The sequence below is a fragment of the Idiotropiscis lumnitzeri genome, chromosome 7 (assembly GCF_059441095.1).
Source record: "Idiotropiscis lumnitzeri isolate Australia: NSW breed Sydney's pygmy pipehorse chromosome 7, RoL_Ilum_1.0, whole genome shotgun sequence".
Taxonomy (NCBI): Eukaryota; Metazoa; Chordata; class Actinopteri; order Syngnathiformes; family Syngnathidae; genus Idiotropiscis; species Idiotropiscis lumnitzeri.
In genome coordinates, this window is record NC_142397.1 from 16,793,807 (window position 1) to 16,816,564 (window position 22,758).

Below are 22,758 nucleotides of genomic sequence, written 5' to 3' on the forward strand. Positions count from 1 at the left end.
GCTGACCGCCTTATGCAGCTGCTTGTCAACAAGATGGCCTTCCTTGCGCTGTCGTTTTGACACTGATTATTTTGGTATCCCAGCGCACATACCGTAAAAGCTTGTGTCACTTCTAAATAGATAGAAGGAGAGGGGCTGCTGAGAGTCCTAACAAGGTATTCAGTCTGCCAGGCTGCGTTTAGAGAACTGACAAGCCTCGATAGCAGCCGTCGCTGCTTCAAGAAGGTTGATAATAGAAAGTGCTGTAGTGCTGTCGACGTTAGCCTAAGCGCCAGCTAGCTTAGCTACGTGGACGCGGTTAGTTCAGTCGTGTCACCTGCGATTTCCTACACAAACTGGTTTGGCCACAAGAAATACTACGAAGTCCTTCAACCGACGCTTTAAGTGCCAGGACGATTGATTGTGAAGGCCAGTGTTGTTGAGGTAAGAGTGCAAGCAAAATCCAACGCCAGTTTTTTTTTGTTTTGTTTTTTTTACCTTGTTAGCTTGCTAGCCACTTGGCAGGTATATTATGATATCAAGTTAGCAAGCTTGTTAGCAACTTTGTAGTTGTCTATTTACTTACGCTAACTCTATCAAATACGAAGTACTTTTTTCCACGTCTTCAACTGCGATTAAAGATTACACACACACACAATGAACTGAGAGAATAGTTTGTCCTGCACAGTATCGGGGTTCTCTGACGCTGTATCAACTTCACTTTGCTAATTGTGTAACGTGCCTACTAGTTTGTCAGGACTAATTCAATTACTATGCGTATATGAACTATGAAATGAACAATTTGTATGATAACGATAATATATGATAACTTTCTATGATAATACCTTGGAATGGTTAAATAGTATATTGTGTGATCAAACCTCAACATCGATCACAAGCCTTAGACTATGAACAACGTTCAAAACAGTGTATTCTCTGACACTATGTTAGTGCAACGGTAGTACATAACCAACATCTGGACAACCCAGGGGATTTTATAAATATATAAAAAGATATATATATATATATATATATATATATATATATATATATATATATATATATATATATATATATATATATATATATATATATATACAGCTATATCTCACCCATTAGGATAGATAACGGTGTGTCATCTGGCACAATGGTTCTTGAGATTGACAAATCAAAGTCTAACTTTTAATGCTGTCTCTGTTTTGGTCTATCACGATAATAGCCTGACATGAGCATTACTATATCACCTTATCTTTCAATACATAAAACAGGCAAAATACTTATTTCCAGACTCTATAAATTGCCAATTACCTGTATGTTTGTTAACATAAGTCATCAGCATTCAGCCATGCCGCTTCTTTGCTCACCTGTCAGTAAACTTGCTCACCGCAGTGGGAGGAAAGACTCAGACAAACAGAGAGAGAGAGATGGCGTGAAGAGAGTTGAAGTAACAAGAATTAGAGAACTTTAAGTTAAGTTTTCTAACTCCTGTAGCTGTACAAATCACAAAAGGTTGAGCGGCATAAATGGACTATGAGCGGTATAAACGGAATAGCCCTGAACTCTAATGCTGCAGTGGTGTGGGAACGTTTTGGATTTAAGCCAGATGTACTTGCAGAGCTTACTATCAATGAGTCGGTATGACACATTTGTACAAAGAAAGTCGCAACACAATAAATCTCAAAGTCCATTTAAAACAACCACTCACCCCAGTTTCTTCAGAAGGGAACATAAAACATGATGGTACGTTGTGAGCCATCCATTTCTCAACATCTTGAAATTATAACATATACATAACATAATAGTTCCGTGATATGACTTTTAGTGAATGTTATCGGATAGGGAATTTAAAAAAGGGATTACCTAGTCACATTTCTTTGCACCAAAGTCAAAGTAAAACGCATTTGATTTTGAATGTCTGTCGATACCAAGTTCAGATCCAATACTTATGCAATGCTGAAGAAAATTAATGTCGTATATAAATTGTTTCAGATATTTTATTTTATTTTTTTTAAATAAAGGTATGCCAAGTTGATACCTTTTCATATGGCTGTAAATCAGGAGCGGTTTGATTCAAGTGCTAAAATATGTTATTCTTGACTTTTGAAATTAAGAAAATCCAATCCAATCTTTTTCAGCCGATACAATCAGCTGAATATCAAGTGATCGGCCTCGATTTCTAATCATGTCGAAGACCCTACCCTCAAAATGGTTGAAAGCCAGTGTTTAAAGAAATGCTGCAGGCATTTGATAGGCCGTAAGACTTTTCCCTCCAAGATGTACCTTTCCCAAATAACCATTTCAGCCTTGTTCTACCAGGTGAAAGAGGCGATAAGACATCTGTTTTTATTCTTCTACTACATATGTGTGACAGTAAGTTTGTGTGCAGCTTTAATCACAATTTTTGTGAACAGTCAGTTTGATTTTTGTATTTTAATTTTTAAAGTTTTTTTTTATTGCACTACATTTCAATGCAAATGTTCAATATTCTTTAGAATTGAATGTTTATTACTCTTAAAAAGTATGCATTTGAATTATTATCCTTTAATATTATCAGTGACATAAAAAACAAATAAGGGGAATGATTCTCTTATTTATCATAAAAAGTCATCCTAAAAAATGAGTACTACTAAGCTTTCCAAGACTCATAGACGGACTGCCCTGTAACACCTTTCAAGGTGTTTGTCTATTTTGGCTGTTTTTGGTATATACTTTTCTGGACTGACGACAAAACTGAATGATGAACTCAGCTGTATAGCCTGGTTGACACCTTGCAGCAGTGGAACCTTTCAGTTGCAGTGGCCCCCAAGAACACATGCAGATGTTAGTGCAGCTTTACGCCCAGGCGTACCATTATTCAACCTTTGCTGTCTTGTTAACACACAATATAAAATAGTATGGAAGAGCAGGCTGCTGACCTGGAGCAGAGAGTGCAGCTATAATAATGATCTGTTGTCCTGGTTGAAGCAAAGAACTGCTGTTCTAAGTTATTTTATTATTATTATGTAGTGCACCTTCCCTGAAAACAAGGGAACCACAATTTGCATACAGCTCGTTACTGTCTATAGGTTGGTGGTGTGCATTTAATACCCTTCTTAGGTAAAGAGCATTTCAAAGCTGCTTCCTGAGGAGGTGCTTCTAAACAATATTCTACATGTCCTTAAATATTAGCCCACATTTGAAACGATAACATTTGTGTATTTCCAGTCACCAAACTTGTTTATTTGTCAGAGAGCACATGTACATCTTTAAAGTAAGTCCCCAAGATCCCAGCTCTGAAGTGTTGCTGACTGCTTCTGTGCTTGGCCAGGATTTGGAGGATTAGTTTGATGTAGAAAGCTTAACCAAACCTTCTTTTTCAGAATGTGATTCAAATGAAGCATGTGTTTAATGTGGCTTTGTATTCAGGTTTCTGTGGTTCACCAGTTTATGGGATGTTGAGGCTTGATGGCCACATTGAATATGTCATGCGTTTTATCTCCACTTTATGACTGTTTTGACTTTTGAACAGAATTATGTTGTTTGCCCTTTTTTTGTTGGTTGTGCTTACCTTGGGCCCCAAATGACTGGTTGCGGCCATTTTGTTGAGGCAGTGAGGTTGGAAGCTGGTTGACAGACTACCCAATGTCTGATTAGCTGCTCCTGCATTGCTGAAGAAGGCAGCGAGTAGCCACGAGGACTAATCTGAATTGCACAACACGTTGATCATTGACACTTCATACGTAATGTGCTTAAGTTTGACGCAAAGACAGACTCGCACACTAGCGGGGCTCAGTCCCTGATTGTTTTTGAGGGATCCACCAGGGCTGCCAAAGTCCCACAAGAATGGAGCGTAGGGAATATCAGCCTTCGGATAGCGGCGGCCACTCTGATCATTTAAAAAATACTTGGTACAAACACAACGGGCTGCAGTCTTATTAGCAAGTTAACTGTTCGTGATTTCCGTAACATTTGTGCCGGTGCTTTGACAATTTTGTGTTTCAATTTGTTTGAGGTGTAAAATGCTCATTTTTGACTGGCATACTGCCATGCGAAACCGCTTATTTCAAGACTTGATTTTGGTAACCTAACCTGATATTTACATGGCAACATGTTCTTGTTCGTACATGAGCATTCAAAGCAAGTATGCTGACTAAAAAAAAAAGGACTCATACTATGTATGTATGTTGATGGCCATAGCTGATGTAGTGAGTCACATGTCTTTTGTGCTAAATGTGTCAAATAAGATGTTCATTTTTTCCTGTGAAACCTTTTTTTTCCTCTTTAAAATCCGTACAATGATATACACAATTCTAATCAGGCAGGAAAAATAGTTTTTTTTCTAAATGTGGGAGAAAAAATACTTAACTTCTTGCAGATGATAAAAAAATATGAAGATCCTCCCTTTGTCAAAATATCTATACACAATAATTGACATTTGCATTTTCAACAAATTAGTATCAATAGTTTTTCCCGTTTAGGATTATTATCAAAGATGAGTCTGCCATATACATTCTCGCAATTTTACTAACATCTATTGGCCAGCGACAACAGTATGACCACTTGCAAAGTCCAGTGAGATGTGATAGAAGAGCTGTATCAAAATGAGTGCTCAGTTTTGATCAAGCACCACTAGAGTTGAAGAAACGTATGTTGTACAGTTGAGGCAAGGCGAGCTCTTCAAAATATTTGCGGCTTGGAAACTCGTACCATGGCTCAATAGTGTTCGACATGATTGATGTAGCTACCTTCCAGTTGTCATAGAGAAGATAATGCAAAAAGGATTTTTTGGCTGTTGAGGCATATGAAGAACGACATTTGTGACTGTGTATCATGTAAAGATATAGTCGTACCTTGACATACGAATCAATAACACTATTGTAAAAATATAAAAACATAAATGTAAAGAATTAAAAAGTTTTTTATAAAATGTCTTTAATGCGAAAGTTTCTCTCTTGCGCTCTCTGACATACATACACAAACACACACACACACACACGCAGTAATAGATTTGTGTGTTGTTGTGTGCCTTTTAAGAGGCGTGGCCTAGTGAGTGGTAGCCTGGAGTCTGTTACACTGGTCATTTAACCATGCAATTAGGTCAATGTTAGCATCTCTTCCATACTTGCTAGTAGCGGTGTCCCGATACATTTTCCACTTCAAATCCAATATCAATATTGCGGCCTAGAGTAATTCCGATATCCGATATCGTCTGATACGATATGAGCAGGAATGGTACATGCTGTAATTTATTTTTTTAGTTTGAATCGTTAGGCGAGACTTGACCAAGTTATACTATTAAACCAAATAACAGTCGTCAATGGTTAAGTATGAGAATATGTGACCCATTTATTCCAAACATGGGGTGCATCTGACTATTAAATGGATACATAGTTAGTAGTTACCTTTTAAAAATGCAGTTAGAAATGAAATCAAAGTGTTGTAATATTATTGTAATTTGAATACATTTAATTACTTTTGGATTGCTCCAACACCAGATATGTTGAAACAAATTAATACAACAAGAAACAAATCAACGTGATGTTTATTTTTTGTATATTTTTCATTTTCCCCATCTTTTGGCTGTATAATATGCATAGTTTTGGAATGATGGAGGAAGCCTGAGCATCCACAATTCAAATCCACAACACAACAAAATTTGAAGGAGACATACTAACCACTTGTGCACCAGCCACGCACCTGCTGATGATGTCACGCTTTATAGTATATTTTTGTAATGTATTTCTTTGCCTCCATGTTTCTCACCCCCGTTTGTTGCGTTTGTATGTTCGGAGTTACTAAAGAATAATAATGATAATAAAAAAAGACATTTACTCCTACTTTTGTGAGGATCATCCTTCGGTGTCCTGCGTGCCAATTGAAGATGTCACATCAATGTTCAGTTGCTTTGGGAATCAAATTGTGGTTAAGTGTCGGTGGGAAAACATGGTAATTGTTTTATTAAGAAATATTTCACACTATATAGAGACATTATATTCAAACAATCTTGCAGCCCGAGTGAACCACAGCGTTGTTGCAAATCGGCAGGAGAAACCTAAATGTGTGTGCGCGCGTGTGTGTGCGTGTATGTATGTGAAGCCATTATCCTCAAGTAATTAAAAATGTAGTAGTATTCTTTTTTTGGATTCACCCACCTCGTTATTACATTTTATTGACCGTTAAATTTAATTTTGCACACCCACATTTGTAATGTCGGCTCAGCATGTATATGATTCACATCCCTGCAATATTGTTTAGTCTGACATCTGGTGGCAGCTGTGTGGCATTAGACTGGTATGTGAAAGCTTTTGCCCATCAAATCAAGCTTCCTTAGAAGACTTTCTTGATTATATGCAGTTTGGTGCAGGTTGCTACAAATGACATATCTATCTGATATTGCCCAGTAGGGCTGAAATAAATCCTCGAGTAATTTGGGTACCTGGAAAAAAACTAAAAAAAAAATGCTTGAGGCATTTGTTTCAGCCTCAAGTTTCCTGTTGTTTACATGTAGACTGCCAAGAAGAAAAAGTAGTCCAACTAACCGCAGCAACATTTATTTATGCAATGCATGACAGTAACATGCTGCCAACAAACACAGTAAGAAGGCCACCTTCAAAATAAACCTTCCCGAGCCAAATAATATATGGACATCATTTCAATAGGATTTCATTAGGACCTATATAGCTGAACTCTTCTTGAAATGAATAATTGCTCTCAAATTTTCCATACAGACTCAAACATTGAAATCAACTGTCGTAGGACAAGTTAATGAAGGGTACAGTTGCTTTTTCATGATATTCTTACTTGAAGTCGTTGCATGTTTGGACCTGCACATGTGTGGAACAATGCCCGGACATGACAAGTTAGATTGGCATAAATTTTCTTTTACTCAGTTTTCAACATCCTTAGTCTTCTTTTAAGTGTCACTGAATATGTTAACTCACATCTGTAAATGTCCAGGGTTGAGTCAGATTTTAATTGTGTTGTTTTGTTTTCTTCTAAAGAGTTGCTGAGATTTTTGGATGAGCTGTACAGTACATGTGGCTTTAAGCTGTTTTAGCAGCAAAAGAAAGCCTTTTTGCAGTGAGCCAAACTCATTGCTGAGATGCTCCCTTATTCTTTTAAATGTGCTCGCGCATACTTGACGGGCCCGAAAGTTGGCATTTCTGTGGAAGGGTAGCATTTTGGTTGCACTTGGCCTGAAGCATTGTCAGAATCAAGGGGACAGGACAAGGAGACTAGTATTTTCACTACTAACCCACCCCCTTCGAATCTTTTCTAAAAATAGGTTCAACATATGCCTGCATGCACCCTGTGATGCCGTCTATCAGGCTATTCTATTGGAAATGCAAAGATTCAGGAGGAGACGGTCCATTATATTGCTCTTGGTTGCATCTCATCTGTTGTATACAGACACCAAATCTCAAATGGAATCCATTTCATTTCATTTTGAGGGCGAGACAAAGGGAGGGGATATCATTGCTAATTGAGTTTCACTGAAGTTAGAGGCTGGCCGGTTGATTTTAGTGTGTATGAATTTTGATGGTAGATCACCTTTGTCTGGTGTCTTTCATGCTTGAGAAAAAATGACAATGCCATGACTGAATTCCTAATTAATGAGCTTTGAATTTATTGAAATATTAATCTTTGTGTACTTATTATTCTCCTTTTCTAATTTCTCCCAACCTCATTCTCTCTATTCTGACTGTCCTTTTAATCCAGTACATAAGGGAGCGCTGCCGCAGATAGTGCCCTACAAGTCACCGCTGGGGTAGGAATCTGACCATGAGTGCACTGACTGTGGGTGCCTGCAGGCCAGCATAGCTGCTGGCATGTTCCAGAGGTCCGCATCCTGATGGACCGAGACACCTTCTCCCACATCCGTCTGTGGTGCCCACGCCCCTTTGGCACCTACTCTCAGAACAAAGCCAGGAGTCCTGGCACAGGGGGCAATGTTATAGCTGTAGGTGGGACAGGATCTTCCTCCCTCTGCAAGGGTGAGCCCCCTCCTGGTACTAGGAGGGCGGGTGATGGAGCAGAAGATGGAGGAATTCTAGTGGGTGCGCAGGAGGACAATGTAAAAGTGGAGGATGTGGGCTCTGAAAACACACCACCTGAACATGAACTTACCTCTGGCTCTCTGATGCAAAGCCAGCCCATAATGCCCACATCATCCCCTTCGCCACTCCCTTCTTCGGGGACCCAAATGGAAGATGGCCGAGTGCTGCTGGACACCTGGTATGTCATTAAACCAGGAAACACTAAGGAGAAGATTGCCTTCTTTGTGGCACACCAGTTTAGTGGGGCAGGCCAACCCAGACCCAGCGCCATGAAGGTAAGCTCTGAAATCAAAAATGTGCGCTTTTAGTTCAAGAAGTTTTTCTATGTACCTTTGTTTTTTTCCCCTCCATCACAGGTTAAAGGTAACTGGGCAACTGACTGCAGTAAAGCAAAAAGGCGAAGAAGATGCTCATCCTACGACCCACCAAACCGAACGCATGCCTCAGAAACGCACCTCAGCCATGGCTCCGTTGAAGCACCCAATGCACTACCAAGCCCTGATCAACCAGCAATCGATGGGGCGAATGAGACTGACCTTCTGTCAGTGGCTCAGATGGTTGCCTTAGTTGAGCAGAGGACAGCCATGGCCCTCCGGAATATAGTGGCTGTAAATGGGAACCCGCACCAGCCCTCTATTACCAGTCAAGAACAGGGCCTTACACCTCACCAGCACACACTACTCCGGGAAACAGAATCCAATCCCTCGCATATGTCCTTCATGTCTGACAGTTCAAAAGGTCAACCTTCCAAAGAAGTCAAGGAATTATCTGCTATTATTCAGACAGACCAAGAGCTGGAGGATCAGCAAGAGCCATGCCGGGTTGCACAGGCCATCGCGCACTTTGAGTCTCAGAATCTGGAGAATCGCCTCCATATGGGCGCTGGTTCAGCTATAGGCTTTTCTAATAGAGACAGGGAGATTAGAGAAGGAGCGGAGTCCAGTCATGTAGCACCTTCACCAACCCCCAACCACAGCCAAGGTGAGGTGAGGATAGCTTTCAGAGTGTCAAATCTGGACCCACGTTCTCAGCTGGAGCCAGCAGCCCGGTCACGCTGTATGTTTATGAGCTGTGGAGGCGGGAGTAGCCAGGCAGCTGCCAGATCTAAAGAGAAAATTACCTGTGACCTCTACCAGCTCGTCAGCCCCTCTTCAAGAGACCCCAGTAGCCTGCTGCTTGCCGCCACGACTCCTGCCCCTAAGACAGACGGAGACCTTCATTACAATGACAGGCAGACCTGTGGTGGCAACCTGGAACCCTCCCAGGAGCCCTCTTCTGGGGAGAAAATATCTGTGGGTGTGGGTCGGGAGCGAGTGACTGGATTCCACGTGGAAGTTGTGGTGACGGGTGCTGTGGACCAATGTGTGTTTTATGGCAAGGACAGTACAGAAAATGTTCAGGAGGAGACGGTGTGTTTTGCTATGCCTGGTGGCGGAGCAACTGTTGGGGGTGTACCCAGCTCTACTGAACACTCATCAGAGGATCCTCCTCCAGGACAGCTCTTTTTCTTTCCATCCCCACGGGTGGCAGAGGAGGAATCAAATGCAACTGGTTCTGGCAGAGGATCAGGATTATGCTCTCTGGACTGTACCAACAGCAGCAGCCCAGGAGCAGGGGTTACATGCTCAGGAGAGCGTGCACCCCGACCAGACTCTCCCCTCGCCAGTGTTGGGGAAGACTGTTCAGACCCATCGCTGTGTCGCCTCTATCGCCACGTCTCTCATGATTTTCTGGAGATCCGCTTTCAGATTCAACGCTTGCTTGAACCTCGTCAGTATATGCTGCTGCTCCCTGATCACATCATGGTGAATATCTTCGGTTACCTGCCTACACGCTCCTTGGCAGCGCTAAAGTGTACCTGCCACTACTTCAAGGTGCTGATCGAGACCTACGGAGTGCGAGCTGTGGACTCACGCTGGAATCAAGACCCTCTTTATCGAGATGACCCCTGTAAGCAGTGTAAACGCCAGTATGAGCGTGGGGATGTTTCACTGTGCCGATGGCACCCTAAACCTTACCACCATGACTTGCCTTATGGTCGTTCTTACTGGATGTGTTGCCGACGTACGGACAAGGACACGCCAGGATGCCGTGTTGGGCTTCATGATAATAACTGGGTCCAGCAGCCTGCTGATGGCTCTCAGCCCATCCGATCCAAGAGGGAGGGCAGACGGGAAGAGGCCAGGTAGAGGAGGAAAATACTACATTACCCTGCATCATTTCTATTCAAAGGGTGAGCATGAAAAAGTAAAAAGAGAAATAATCACTCCAGGACATTGTTTATTCACCTCATATCTTGTTGCTCTCAACATAGTTGAGTGGTAAATGCGGAAGAAAAAGAGGTGCCACATCATGGCTTTTTCTCAAGTCCTCCAGAATTTCTCTCCTCACTGTACTACAGAGTGGCACATTTTCAAGTGTGCCTACTAACCAGTGTTGGGGTCTCTTCTTGCTGCTGTCTGTTTACCCTTTTTTCCTGCCTCTTGCGTGTCAGGATTACGGCTCAACTCCAAGCATTGGAGGTTGTCAGACAGTTCCTGTGACAACTTTCCAGTGTATTTAATTGAGATTAGCATTAAGTGACAAATAGAAATGTAATGCCCTAGAGCCTGGATTGTGTCCCAAGACTTGATCTGCGTTCTGTGTTACACAACACACTTCCATACGCTCATTGGGCTCAGTGGAGCTCATTTAATAAATGACCTGTACTGAATCCAACATGCCAAACCATTCAGTGTGGAATGTTTAGCGTTGCTATAGAAATGTGATTGTAAGCGGCAAACTTGATATTCCAACATATGAGCTCTGTCCTGCACCACCCGTTTCTATTTCTCAGAATGTGCTGTATTTATTCTGTCGATCAGTCCCCTGATATTGCTGCTGAAACCATTGGCTGTGTCACTGATGTTATTTCTGGAATAGCCATACCATTGGTCTCACATGCTTTTTTTTTTTTTTTAACTTTTTTTTTTTCCCCTCCAGATTTGAACCTAATTTAGTTGACCAGCCATGAAAACTACTACTTCTGGGAGATACAATGTATAGATTAAGATCAGTGGGATAAAAAAAAAAGAGAGAGAGAAAAATACAGATTTTTATGATTTGACTGATATGCTTGTTTGCCTTTTTTATGGGGGTTGGCTTTTTGGGGGTGTGTAAGAATGTTTGCTGTTCTGTTGTATTATTGGACTTTGCTCCTTATCAACTGGTCCTCTTACCCAAATCACAAAGAATGTTTTTGTGTTTTAGTCATCATTGTTTAACTTGCCCATCTTACTTTTTCTTCTGTCCTCCCAACTCGGCAGAGGGTAGTGTTGGCCAACGGCGACAATGCTCTTGAGTGTTTAACCAACTAACACAGACCGCAGAAACTCTACACCAGCCTCCAGCCTTAAATTCCCCCTACCTCTAATTCCCCTGCAGGAGATTGAGGCATCAGATACCTCACAGATGGTCAAGAATATTAGGTGTTGCACCGTACCCTTGTTTTAAGGGGCTTGATAGACTTTTCATACAAAAATAGTCGTCTCGTCTCTTCCTTCAGCTTTCTCCCATGCTTTTTGACCACCCCATCCCAACAACTTGACTGACTGGACATTATTATGGTGAAGCTGAAACTCTGCACGAAGGTGGAACGATGGTTGGATAGTCATGGGAGATACCTGTAGATTCCAGATATGTACAACTCTAATGGGAAATATCGGCTTAAATATAAAAGAGGTGATGATTAAAACTGGAAATCCAACATTGATATGGTTTCTGTGGTCTTTAATGTATGGAAAGACTTGCAACAAATGACTACAGATATACATTTACTGTTGGATTGGGTGAATTAGTTTATTGTCATATCACAACTATAATGCATTATGAAGAAGAAAATTGCGACACGAATGTCAGTGTCAATGCCCTGCAAAACTGTAATGTAAATGGAAAAATACGTATCTTACGCCGTACTGCTTGATTTGTATTATAGAACCCGCTTCATTATTTGTGCAATATGAACAGATTTACAAGTTGCAGGAATGGCATTTGACACGGTTTTATAATTTGTGACATTATTTTAAAGGTGATATCGTTAAGTAGAGCATTGTGCAGTCCTGGATTTGTCAGAGATTTTGGACACCATTTGAGTGCAATTAACTCATTGTTAGAGACACTTTTGAGATCATTCAAAATGTGAGAGCGGCTCAGTATCAATGCTATGTGTCAATTTTCAAAATACAGCAACTGAGCGCTACAGTACTGTACAACAATCATATTTGACAAAGACAGGTATATACATATGTCGTGTGGCTACCTCCATGCTCACCGGGACCTCAATGAACTGAAGCTGTCAAAAATGCGAGCAGCAGCCATATTTTATTTTTCAAAAAATATATAGAGTCACGACCGGTAAATTACATTACTGTGCAGAAATATTTACAAAAGTAGATTTTAAATAATGTTAGCAAATGATAGCGTGTCATTTTAGCAGGTGAATTAAACTAATGAGTCACGGGTGAATCGTATTTTTCTGTAAATGTACATCTGCAAATGTAGACTTGAGTTCCCAGGATATATATAATGCAGTTTCTAAATGATTATTTTATTTACCACTGGGGGAGAACAATGCAAACCTATCTGGCTCTCCCAATCATGCCCTTCCAGACAGAGATGCTCGTTAGAACTCGTTACATTGGTCTCATGAAAGCCTTTATACTGCAGTTGGCTCAATATGAAAAGCCAACACGCTGGCATTATTGACGATGTCACAACAATGCTCACAAAACTCACAAAGGAGGGCAACCGAAGCAAAACGGCTCAAACAAAGTATGGAATTAGTTGGAATGGAATATATAGTCAAGGAAATGAAAGACAATCCAATGAAAGTTTTTTTTCTTCTTAAAATTCCCTCAAGATTTAGAAGCCAATTTTTTAAAAAGGGGGTGGGGGGATAAGTTTTCCCACACTTGCTCAGCGCCTCTCACCTTGTGCAACTCCAGAGAAGAAGAGTGTCCAACCCCTTTCAAGAGGACTGGCACGGTGTCCCATGCTCTGTGTGGAGGCGGAGCCGGTCTATGTCTCGTCGGAACTTCGGTACACGTCCTGCGGCCGCCCTCCGACCCTGCTTCGGCGGCGCGCGCCCAGCAGCCACCCTCCGACCCCGATTTGGCAGTGCATGCCCTGCGGCCATCCACCGACGCTTCTTCGGCGGCGCTGTCCGACCCTGCTACGGTGGCCATCAGACTTTGCTACCGTGTGCACGCCCTGCGACCGCCATAGCGCCATTGAGTACCAGGGCACTCAGCTCCCTATCAGATTCTTGCAAGACTCCCCTTTAATATTTGAAAATGGAGTTCAAAGGGAGCGTTGCCTGCAGGACTATTTGGTTTGTGCGGTGTAGCAACAATGACAAACTACGACCTAAATATTTTTTTATATTACGACAAGCTATGCTAAATAAAGTGACCAAATGCAATGCCATTAAATGACTTGCCTGAAAATTGACATGAAGACGTTTGATGGCAGAATGACTATGTCAAGTTCTCTACTAGTCCAATCAGAGGACAGAACGACAAATTCACATGCAGTGCAGTGTTTAACCCAAGGATGGCTCCACACAGATAGTTTTTGCCCCAAATTCAAGATTTCAACAAATATGCACTAAAATGTCAAAATAATGACTTGGACACGAATGGCCGTTTATACAGTTTATCAGCTAAAAAAAGTTGATTTGTGGGTGAGTAGCCCTTTTGTAAAATGGTGGAAGCTGGAGTTGATACAATAACGCCTGCTAAAGTCATTTGGAATCTTAATGTCTATATTTCTACGTGAGTAATTAACTTGAATACCCTTGACAAAATTTGGCTGAAGAACATGCAAGGTCAACATGATGAAATGCTACGTTTCCAACTTCAGAACTGTAAAGCAGACGTGCTAACCACCAAGGTAAAGTGAAACCCAACACAGCCAATTTGCGTTAGTAAGCTCGGAAAAAATGTTTTCTTTGCAGAGCAGTTTTGAAGAACAACTTCAACTTGTGGAGCACTTTCTCATTTTGCAGGTAAAGCCCAGTGATCTGAACCAATAGCTTACTTAATATAAACAATACAATTATGACAATATTCACATTGTGTATAGCAGTAAACAATTTTCTCTAGAAGAAAAGCTGAATTTATTAAAAAAAAATAATTTTATCATATTTATTAATGATTGTCCCTTTATTTGCTCAACATAGAGCGACAAAAAATAAGTATAAAAAAAAGTAACTAATTTCAATCGACCTTGCAGTTTAAGCTTTGACCTTTTATCTGCACAGTTAAAGGGGAAGTCAACCCCCCAAAATGCCCTTGACAATAATATGTTCTATGTGTCTAAAGACGGTATGGTGATTAATATTGTGTTTGTGAAACGAGTTAATTTAAATCCACCCATTTTTATCATTTTGCAGGCGGCTATTTTGTCACTTCGTCAACTATAAATTAGTTCACAGTTGCTCAGGGCTCAGATAACGACCAATCACGGCTCAATTGTTTTCTGAAGCTGAGCCATGATTGGTCGTCAGCTGAGCCCTGAGCAACTGTGATGTTATTTTCAGCCAACATCAAATGTCAATATTGGCGTCCCTTGACATGGAAAAAACTTTGATTTTACAGCTTAATTCATATTCCACAAATGTAATATTAATTAGAATGCCGTGTTTAGTCTAGTGGGGCTACATAGAACACAATATTGTAAAGAAAACTTGTGGGTTGATTTATTATTGGCAGTGAGAACCACTAAGTGCCTCTGCTTTGATGAGCTGTTTCTTGCATCAGAAATTATTATTCTTCAGGCGTGACTGTCAACAGTCTCCAACCGGCATCAAGCTGCAACAGTTATATGAGAGAAATTGGCACCTTTATTAATATCAAAGAATGTTTTCCTTGTTTTTTCCTCGCAAACTCTACTCTTTAAATATGTCTAGAATTCCAAAATAACTTTTTTTCTACTGTCCTTCATTTGCACAAGTTGTGCTCTTACTGCCACCACCTCCTCTGTCCAGCCAGTCATTATCTAAGCCGCTTATCCTCACGAGGGTCGAGGGCGTGCTGGAGCCTATCACAGCTGCCTTCTCACAGTAGGTATGGTACACCTTGAACTGGTTGCCAGCCAATAGCACCTCTGACAATTAGCTATTAACAATCATGCTCTTACAATCATGCTCTTTCAAGTGAAAGATGAGAATGGCTCCCAATACATCCATCCATCCGCTTAAATTTCTAGCCTTGGCTCCAGAGTCCTCTTGACCCATCACATATAGAGTCGCTCAAATTGCAGTCATATAAAACTTTGTGTCCCACTGGAAATCTTTGGGATTTTGTCATGCATTCTTACACAGAAGGACAAAAGCTGAAGAGTGTTCCTCGACTTATTCTTCGTAAATGGCAGAATATTCAACTGTGTTGTGAATGTCTGCTTAATTGCAGAAAACCCTGGATGAAAGTAGTAATTGGTATCAATGAGGAGTTTGAAGTGGTCCAACTCGACTGAGAGACGGACATCTTTTGTATGTCAGGAAGGGGCTTAGATTAGCCTGTGGTATTAATGGAGGTTAAGTAGAATCTTCAGAGCATGTGCATGTACACGCACTCTGTGCATTTTGTCCCCCTCCAAAATCCATTATGAGTTTATTTTGAAGGCTTGTCCCCTGACATTGTAGTATTTGTTTGGGGATCATAAATTGTGCCTTCTCTCTGAACAGCCCGGCACCTTGTTGGACATGTGGTGCAGCATGCTCAGCGAGTTTATCCAGCAGTACCACCCTTCTTCTATGAAACAAGACGCCATGCAGTTTGCTTGTGTTGAGGATGCAGCACAACCCCAGTCAGTAGTCATGCATTATTGCTTCATGATGAACTTAATCAACAATCATTCAACACATATACCTGCAATAAAGTCTTTTAATTTGTATCGTGGTTCACAAACCTCATTGATTGTAGAAAAACTATTTCACTGATGGATATTGCATGTGTGCAGTGCGAAGAGCTTGTGTTTAGATTTACACCTCAGAAAAGGAAAACCTCTTTTTCACACAGCAAAAGCATACAGAAACAGAAATAAATCAAACATTTCAATTCACAAATCCAGTGTGCAATGTAAAAACTATTTCCACAAATTCAAGATCAAAATGAGAGCAATGTGATTTTTTTAAAATAGCAATTTAATCAAAACACACGAATTACACTAACTCAAGAGTATATGTGCCAAAATCTAGAACTTCACGAGTACATTTTTCAAGCACATATTCAAGTCTCTGCTTAAATGTGCACTCTTCAAATAATTAACTTAATTATTGCTTTGGTGCACCTCTAACCAAGAAAACATTTACTGGCCACTATTAGTTACCTGCGCTTACAAACATGATGCAATTTTGAGTTACACTTAAGTTATTGCATTTTTTATTTTATTGTTTATCTTCTGTCCAAACAGGATATAGTAACAGATAAAAGTAACAATTTTGAGCATGGGCAAACATAATATTTGCATGTTCGATCACCCCTGGTGCCTTTCTTAGGTTACTTGCCACTAAGTGACCAATTTATCAAATAACCCAAAAATTGGCCAGTGTATAATTTTGTGCATAACTGAAATTTACATTTAGACCTGCAAATGCTGTCCAACCTTATTAGAGCAACCATATGACAGCTTCGTAGAAACCTAAAAAATATTTTAACTAAGGCTCAATGCTAAAGATATTAAAGGTTATACAAGTTTCACATTCATACATACAAATCCAATCCCTGAAGCATGACTCTTAGAATGTAGATGGTATCCAACTGCAATTCCAAATGACTCAGAACATCTAAACTGATAGCACAACAGGGGCTCACATCCGGTGTTTGCTTGTTTGGATTTTCTTCATATTATTCAGCATGCTCTATTTAGGGACTTGAAGGCTAAACTGGCAGTAATCAAGTCAGGTAATGTGATTAGTCTACTTTGTAGTTAAACTAAATGACATCATCTTTAGCCAACTGGTTGTGTAAGTACCTGGTCAGTTGCTGTTGAATTCACATGTCATAAAAATAATTAACATGATTCACATAATCACAGCTTTTGCCACTCTGAAGCGGCTGCCTGAAATTGTGCAACTAATAGAGATGTTCATATAATTTGCTTGTGTAGCCTTTTGCATGCAGGACTTGCTTGTTGCCAGACATGGTTAAAAAAAAAAAAAAGTAAACTTAAAATCAATTGAATCCTAAGTAGTGAGCAGATAACAATAGCAACAATGGTAGTTATAAAACCAGCTGTTCGGGTTTCTAAAAAATGGCTTCGAATTACAGAACACAACTCAATTATTTTCTTCTTGCAACAGATGTGTTAAATGTGACACATTCTTAATGTCAATACTAGATACATTTAAAATAAAACAGTGAGGCGCAAGGAACCTTTTAGGCCGTCCTCTGTTTTGAGGATCTATGGTGTGGTTGTAGTCCAGACTTTTGTGAAATTGTGACCAAGTGTCAACCTGGAGCTCATCTTTAGTTGAAACCAGTTCCTTTCAAGCTACTCATGCACAACAGTTTTCTTTGGCTCGTCTCAGTCTGGACAGGATGTGTTTCTTAGGGAACTTAAGAGTGGTGCACCCAAATTGACTGACACCTCCTGTGTCTCCAGGGAGTTTCTCACGTCTCTGAACCCAGCTACGCCAACCGGGCTTCCAACAGTACACACTGTCATAGTACCGGGAGCCATTTTCTCCGCCCAAAACATAAATCCTGCGTTTCCACCTGGCCACACCTCCTGCTGCAATCCTTCGCGGCAAGCCTGGGAAAACCACAGGGCTTGGTGCTCTGTCGCTGCCCCCACCTGCGCCTGTGCGCTGCTCTGCAGAGACCGTTACCCCACCTCCGGTCACCTCTCGCTCCACACCAAACGCCCTGCCCTCCCTGAAAAACAACACACGGCCAGTGGCGTCTAATGTTTCCAGATTGGTGTAGTTTCCATCTAAGAACTTGGTGGTGTCCCTGATGTATCCGCCGATGGCACAAACACCTCCTCGCACTGCTACACCTCCAGCTAGGCAGGTAGCACCAGAGTCCAGAGCCACTCGAGTCCAGCAGTCTGTCAGGGTGTGATAAATAAGTACACCTGAGTGGACCACGGCCCGGTTCTGTTCAAGAGTGGTTCCACCTAAAAGATAGAGTCGTCCCCGCAGCGCTGCACAGGCGAAGGCACGCAGGGGGAGGGGTAACCGAGGACCCGGTGTCCACTTAAGAGTAGCCAGCTCCAGGGTCTCACTGGAGTCCAGTAGTGCCGAGCGATTGCTTCCGCCCAAGGCATAGAGTGACTCGCCGCAGCCAAGCAGGCCGAACATACACCGAGGTTGGCCCATCGAAGGGCGTTCTGTCCAGCGATCCAGCACAGCGTCATATTCATGCACAGCTGAAGACACAGAGCCAGTTCCCAGAATCCCACCTGCTACAAACAGCCTTTCGCCCACAGCCGTGCAGCCTGGACTGACCAGTGAGCCCAACGCTGCCAGCTTCTCCCACTTCCCCGTCCTTGGGTCGAAGCAGTCCACGGTGTAGTCTCGTGAAAGTAATCTTTCATCTTCCCTCGGTGTGAGGTCCACACAAACAATTTTTTTTTCAAACATTCCTTCCCTTGGACGTAGGGGCCGTCCAAGGCCCTCACCAACGGCGGTGGGGCCCAACTCCTGCCTCAGTCTTCGGCTCTCCTCCAGTGACAGCAGTCCCGGACGCAGGTGGTGAAGCAACGCTGGCATGTGGGCGTAGCGATCCAATGGTTGGTGCTCAGCCCAGCGCCTCGCTGCATCATACACCTCCGCCTCTGAGTCTACTCCCAAACGGTCCGAACTCAGGAGGCTACCGAGGGTGCCGTGATCAAGGAGGAGGAAGTCTTTATGGCGAGACACGCGCGGAAAGTGCTGGGCCACCAGCCGGAGGGAGGCACGGAGCAACAGCTGGTCATGGTGAGATCGAGCTAGAGAATACATCCCCAGACAGTTGTCCACCGACAGGTGCTCGAATAGAAACCTGGAGGGAATACATTCAGAAGAGAAAAATAATCCTTAAATTATTCTTAACCCGCGTTTGAGTGAGTCAGTCTCAGGAATTCAGCGGAGACCAAGACACACACACACACACACACAATAATAGTTCACTCCACTTGTACAATTTGTGACAACCCTGCAGAACAGCAAAGCTTTCATCTTTTTGGTCTCCCCAAATTGGCAAAAGCTTTTAAGAAACTGTTTGTGAAAATATGTATCTTTGCAAGTAACGTAACCTTATGCACGGCAACATTTCCTGGGGAAAGGTGTTTCAGGTCTTTGCTGGTTTCAAGCTGCTTGAGGAAAAATAACCTCATTCATGAAATTTGGGATATTGCTCGCAATACAGCAGTTATATTTAATAATTTGGTGATGGTGCATTTCAAGTTGGAAATGTTATTGAAAGTTATGACTTTTTAAAGACGAAGGGATAGCCCCTCCAGTCATCTCTGTGGCGAGTCGGCTGATTTGTTCATTGAGTCAGCTCGGCTCAGCTTGCGAACATCACGTGACCAAACTCAGAAAACAGGTGAGACGTGATTGGTCGTTCTCTCAGCAACTATGATGTCATTTTCAGTTGACAGCAAGTGGCAAATTGGCCATCCCTTGATAGATAAAAACAAGTGGATTTTGATGCTTAATTCATATTCCACAAACGTAATTTTAATCAGAATACTGTCTTTGGATGAGTGTGGCTGCATAGAACATACTGTAAAGATTTTTGTTTACTTGACTTTGCCTTTAGATCAGATATGGTGCTCCGATAGCTTCAATGACATTTAAATAACCGGAACAATTATAAAGGTAATGTCATTTACGGTGACTTGAGCAGGTATATTTTTAAGAGTTTGATGGTGTCATTGCTACTGCTATGTGTTAACTAAATGACTGCAAGTAAGCATGCCGGCGCACCCAATATAGAAATGGTTGCGTCCATAGAGTCCATTCTTCTCAAAAACAGTAGACGAAAAAAAATGAAGAAAAGGAACAGACTTTTTAGATAAAATCACAGTGTGATTAACCAGGGTGAAGCCAAGCATTCGTGAGTGAAGATTTGCAGTAAATATCCATAAAATTGACTTTTGACTGTAATTCATGATTTGTTGGTTTTGTTGTTTGAAGTCTGGGATTTTGTGTGCAACTGAGCAAGGAATATTTTGTGCACTAACATCGTATACCTACAGTATGTTCGGAATATATATCACATTATACATTTTCAATGATTAAGGGGTCAGTGAATCTAGGCATGACATTTTCAGGGTTCATTACCTCTAACAAGGAAGAACCACTGACAACATTAAACCAGACATATGACTTCACCTGGAGCACAGGTCTTGTAGAGGCATGACCTGAAGTCGATTGGCGGCCACAAAAAGATCCTCAGCGGTTTCCAGAGACAGACCAGCCTCTCCAGTGTACACAAACTGGATGACTGTCTCCATGACAGATGGTGTCACTTCCTCCAGCCGGATCTCGGTGAGGCGAGACTCCACTAGAGGACTGGTGAACATGGCCCTAAAGTATGGGCTTACAGCTGCTAGAAGCACCCTGAACAGATCAAAGACGAAAGCTGTGTACATATGAAAAGGCTTTTAAAACAACCTCCAATCACATTGCAATAAGCTTTAATAATAGCATACGAGTACCAAACGTGGGCATTAACTGCTTGTCATCCCTCTTACCAAAAAGAGTATATGTAATGCACTACTTGACATGAACTGTATTGGGAGCACAAATAGGTTTAATGGCGTTACCGACATACAATGTTTCAAGATTACAAACGTCGTGCTTAGTTACTACCATACTTAGTAGGGTGACCTGATCCGATTTCAGCCCAAAAAAACATATTGGATTTTATTGGACAACCTCCAAAATCTCAGATATTAGCACTCAAAAACAAGCAGTGCATTTCAAAATCCGCTCCTGTTCTCGTATCCAGCAGCGTCCAGAGCGAGCATGCATAGCCCACATGCTCAAAACAACCACCCCTGTAACGGAGCTAGTGGGTCATATATTCTCATATCTACCTATAACTATTGTTATTCGGTTTAATAGTATAACGTGATCAAGTCTCATCTAACAATTCATACAAAAAATACATTACAGCATTCCTGCTTATTTCGTATCAAACAATATCGGAATCGGACATTACGCAAGGCTGCAATTTCGGTATCGGAACGGAAGTAGAAAATGTTGTATCGGGACACCCCTAATACTTACTGCTCTTCTGTTGATTGTGTTATATTTATGATGTCATATAAATATTTAGTGTACTGCCTGGCGTTCACATTTGCCCAAGCTTGGAAGTATGTTATTTAAAATTGTAGTTCTTTTAATGTACCGGTATTGGGGGAGTTGTAGAAAGTGGGAGGTGTACCTGTGACACAGGAACTTCCTTCCCTCGACAAGCAGAGTCACATCACACAGCTGCTGAGCATCCAGTAGCTGCTTCAGTCCTAAGGATGCATGAAGAGAAACACAGAAGGATATAAGCACCACACAATGTAGACGAGAAGGGAGGCCGTGAGGGGAAAGGAGTTAAACTGACTCATCAGCAAGTCATGTCTTGAAGGGTACCCCCTCTTTATCTGCCTCACCAAGAGTAACGTAGTCTCCCAGCGGCGTGGTGCTGTCATCGGGAAAGTCCTCCTCCTCTGAGTCACTGTCTGAGAGAGGTTCCCCTCCTCCTCCGTCACCATCCTGCCATGGCTGGGGGCGCCATGTGACTGTGCCCCCACGCACAGCATTCATCTGAAGTGCAGTACACACAAAGCCAGCGTGTATTATTAGATCAGTGTGCAAGCAAAAGTTCATGATAACTTAAGAGTAACCCAACTTAATCTTAAAAGTCTGGGTGCTGCAAGCTATCCAATAAGACAGTAACACTGGATTTACATGGCAAGAGGTTTTAATGTCAACACTACCTTTGCTCTTCTTCTCGTTTCCACTGTGAAGGCCGGTTGGGTCTCACTTCAACAGAAATGTGTGAGGCAGGTTGCAGAGGGCTTGTTCGCACCCGCACACCCGCTTTACTGTCACAGACAGTAATGCGTTGCTCCGGGCTCAGCCGATAGGTTTCGTCCCGCCTGCGGTGAAGACGCATCGGTTACATGCTGCTCATCCAGCCACATGCACATCACCAACGGACATACAAAAATTAGCGCACACAGGAACACATCTATACTCGTGTTCATAAGACGTCCCGCCGTAACAAGTGATACTCCTCAATGGCAGTGAGTCCCGTGATATGCGACTCAATGATGATCAAGCGCAAAGAGGTAGTTTTGGAAATAAGGACCAAGACATCTAAACTGAGGTCAGGTCCAGCCGGCCGCACTTGTCATGTCAGACCCGATCACCGCTGCGCTTAGTTTCCGCTCACCTGATTGGCTGACCTTTGGCTCGCAACAATATTTCAGCGTTTCGTTCACCGCCGTTATAATGTTAATATTCCTAATACCAGACTTCCAGTATGCAAAAAAAAATACATCGAACAAGCATACACGCTATAAGTAACTAGGGTTTGTAAAAATTAAGTGCCAAGAAACAGTTGATGTTCTATTTCTGCTTCCGGAGTCGTGCTGCCTTTCGGTACACCTTCTGTATAGTTGCAAACAGTACTCTAATCTTTTCATTAGAGCGGGGAGTTACCTACGAATTGCTTTTATATTCTTATAACGAATTATTATGTCATAGCCCTTA

At 41.9% G+C, this 22,758-nt stretch overlaps 2 protein-coding genes across 6 annotated transcripts; one reads left to right on the forward strand and one right to left on the reverse strand.

Annotated features, from left to right (window-relative positions):
* Window positions 1-13: 13 nt before the first annotated feature.
* fbxo46 (F-box protein 46) lies at window positions 14-11,766 on the forward strand. 2 transcript variants are annotated; one of them, XM_088301292.1, is made up of 4 exons: window positions 14-423; window positions 7,678-8,290; window positions 8,372-10,248; window positions 11,321-11,766. In XM_088301292.1, the coding sequence occupies exons 2-3, from the start codon at window positions 7,811-7,813 to the stop codon at window positions 10,202-10,204; spliced, it is 2,313 nt and encodes a 770-aa protein (XP_088157418.1). In that variant the 5' UTR covers window positions 14-423; window positions 7,678-7,810; the 3' UTR covers window positions 10,205-10,248; window positions 11,321-11,766. The 2 variants fall into 2 exon arrangements, with proteins under 2 accessions (XP_088157418.1, XP_088157416.1); XM_088301290.1 differs by having other exon boundaries at window positions 8,372-11,766.
* A 4,153-nt stretch (window positions 11,767-15,919) lies between these two features.
* LOC148333789 (kelch-like protein 12) lies at window positions 15,920-22,594 on the reverse strand. 4 transcript variants are annotated; one of them, XM_088301552.1, is made up of 6 exons: window positions 22,439-22,594; window positions 21,981-22,142; window positions 21,654-21,807; window positions 21,434-21,512; window positions 20,377-20,604; window positions 15,920-19,039 (listed from the first exon to the last, which is right to left on the reverse strand). In XM_088301552.1, the coding sequence occupies exons 3-6, from the start codon at window positions 21,805-21,807 to the stop codon at window positions 17,551-17,553; spliced, it is 1,950 nt and encodes a 649-aa protein (XP_088157678.1). In that variant the 5' UTR covers window positions 21,981-22,142; window positions 22,439-22,594; the 3' UTR covers window positions 15,920-17,550. The 4 variants fall into 4 exon arrangements, with proteins under 4 accessions (XP_088157678.1, XP_088157679.1, XP_088157677.1 ...); XM_088301553.1 differs by lacking the exon at window positions 22,439-22,594 and adding an exon at window positions 22,241-22,419; XM_088301551.1 differs by lacking the exon at window positions 22,439-22,594 and adding an exon at window positions 22,223-22,419.
* Window positions 22,595-22,758: the final 164 nt, after the last annotated feature.

Bases quoted from the DNA above. Each gene is read 5' to 3' on its own strand.
- fbxo46 (XM_088301290.1), top strand. From the start codon at position 7,811: ATGGACCGAGACACCTTCTCCCACATCCGTCTGTGGTGCCCACGCCCC. The intron at 8,291-8,371 runs GTAAGCTCTGAA...CCTCCATCACAG, and splicing joins CCAGACCCAGCGCCATGAAG to GTTAAAGGTAACTGGGCAAC.
- LOC148333789 (XM_088301552.1), bottom strand. From the start codon at position 21,807: ATGAATGCTGTGCGTGGGGGCACAGTCACATGGCGCCCCCAGCCATGG. The intron at 20,605-21,433 runs GTACACCTCCCA...TGATCTGTTCAG, and splicing joins AGGAAGTTCCTGTGTCACAG to GGTGCTTCTAGCAGCTGTAA. The intron at 19,040-20,376 runs GTGAAGTCATAT...TATTCCCTCCAG, and splicing joins CTACAAGACCTGTGCTCCAG to GTTTCTATTCGAGCACCTGT.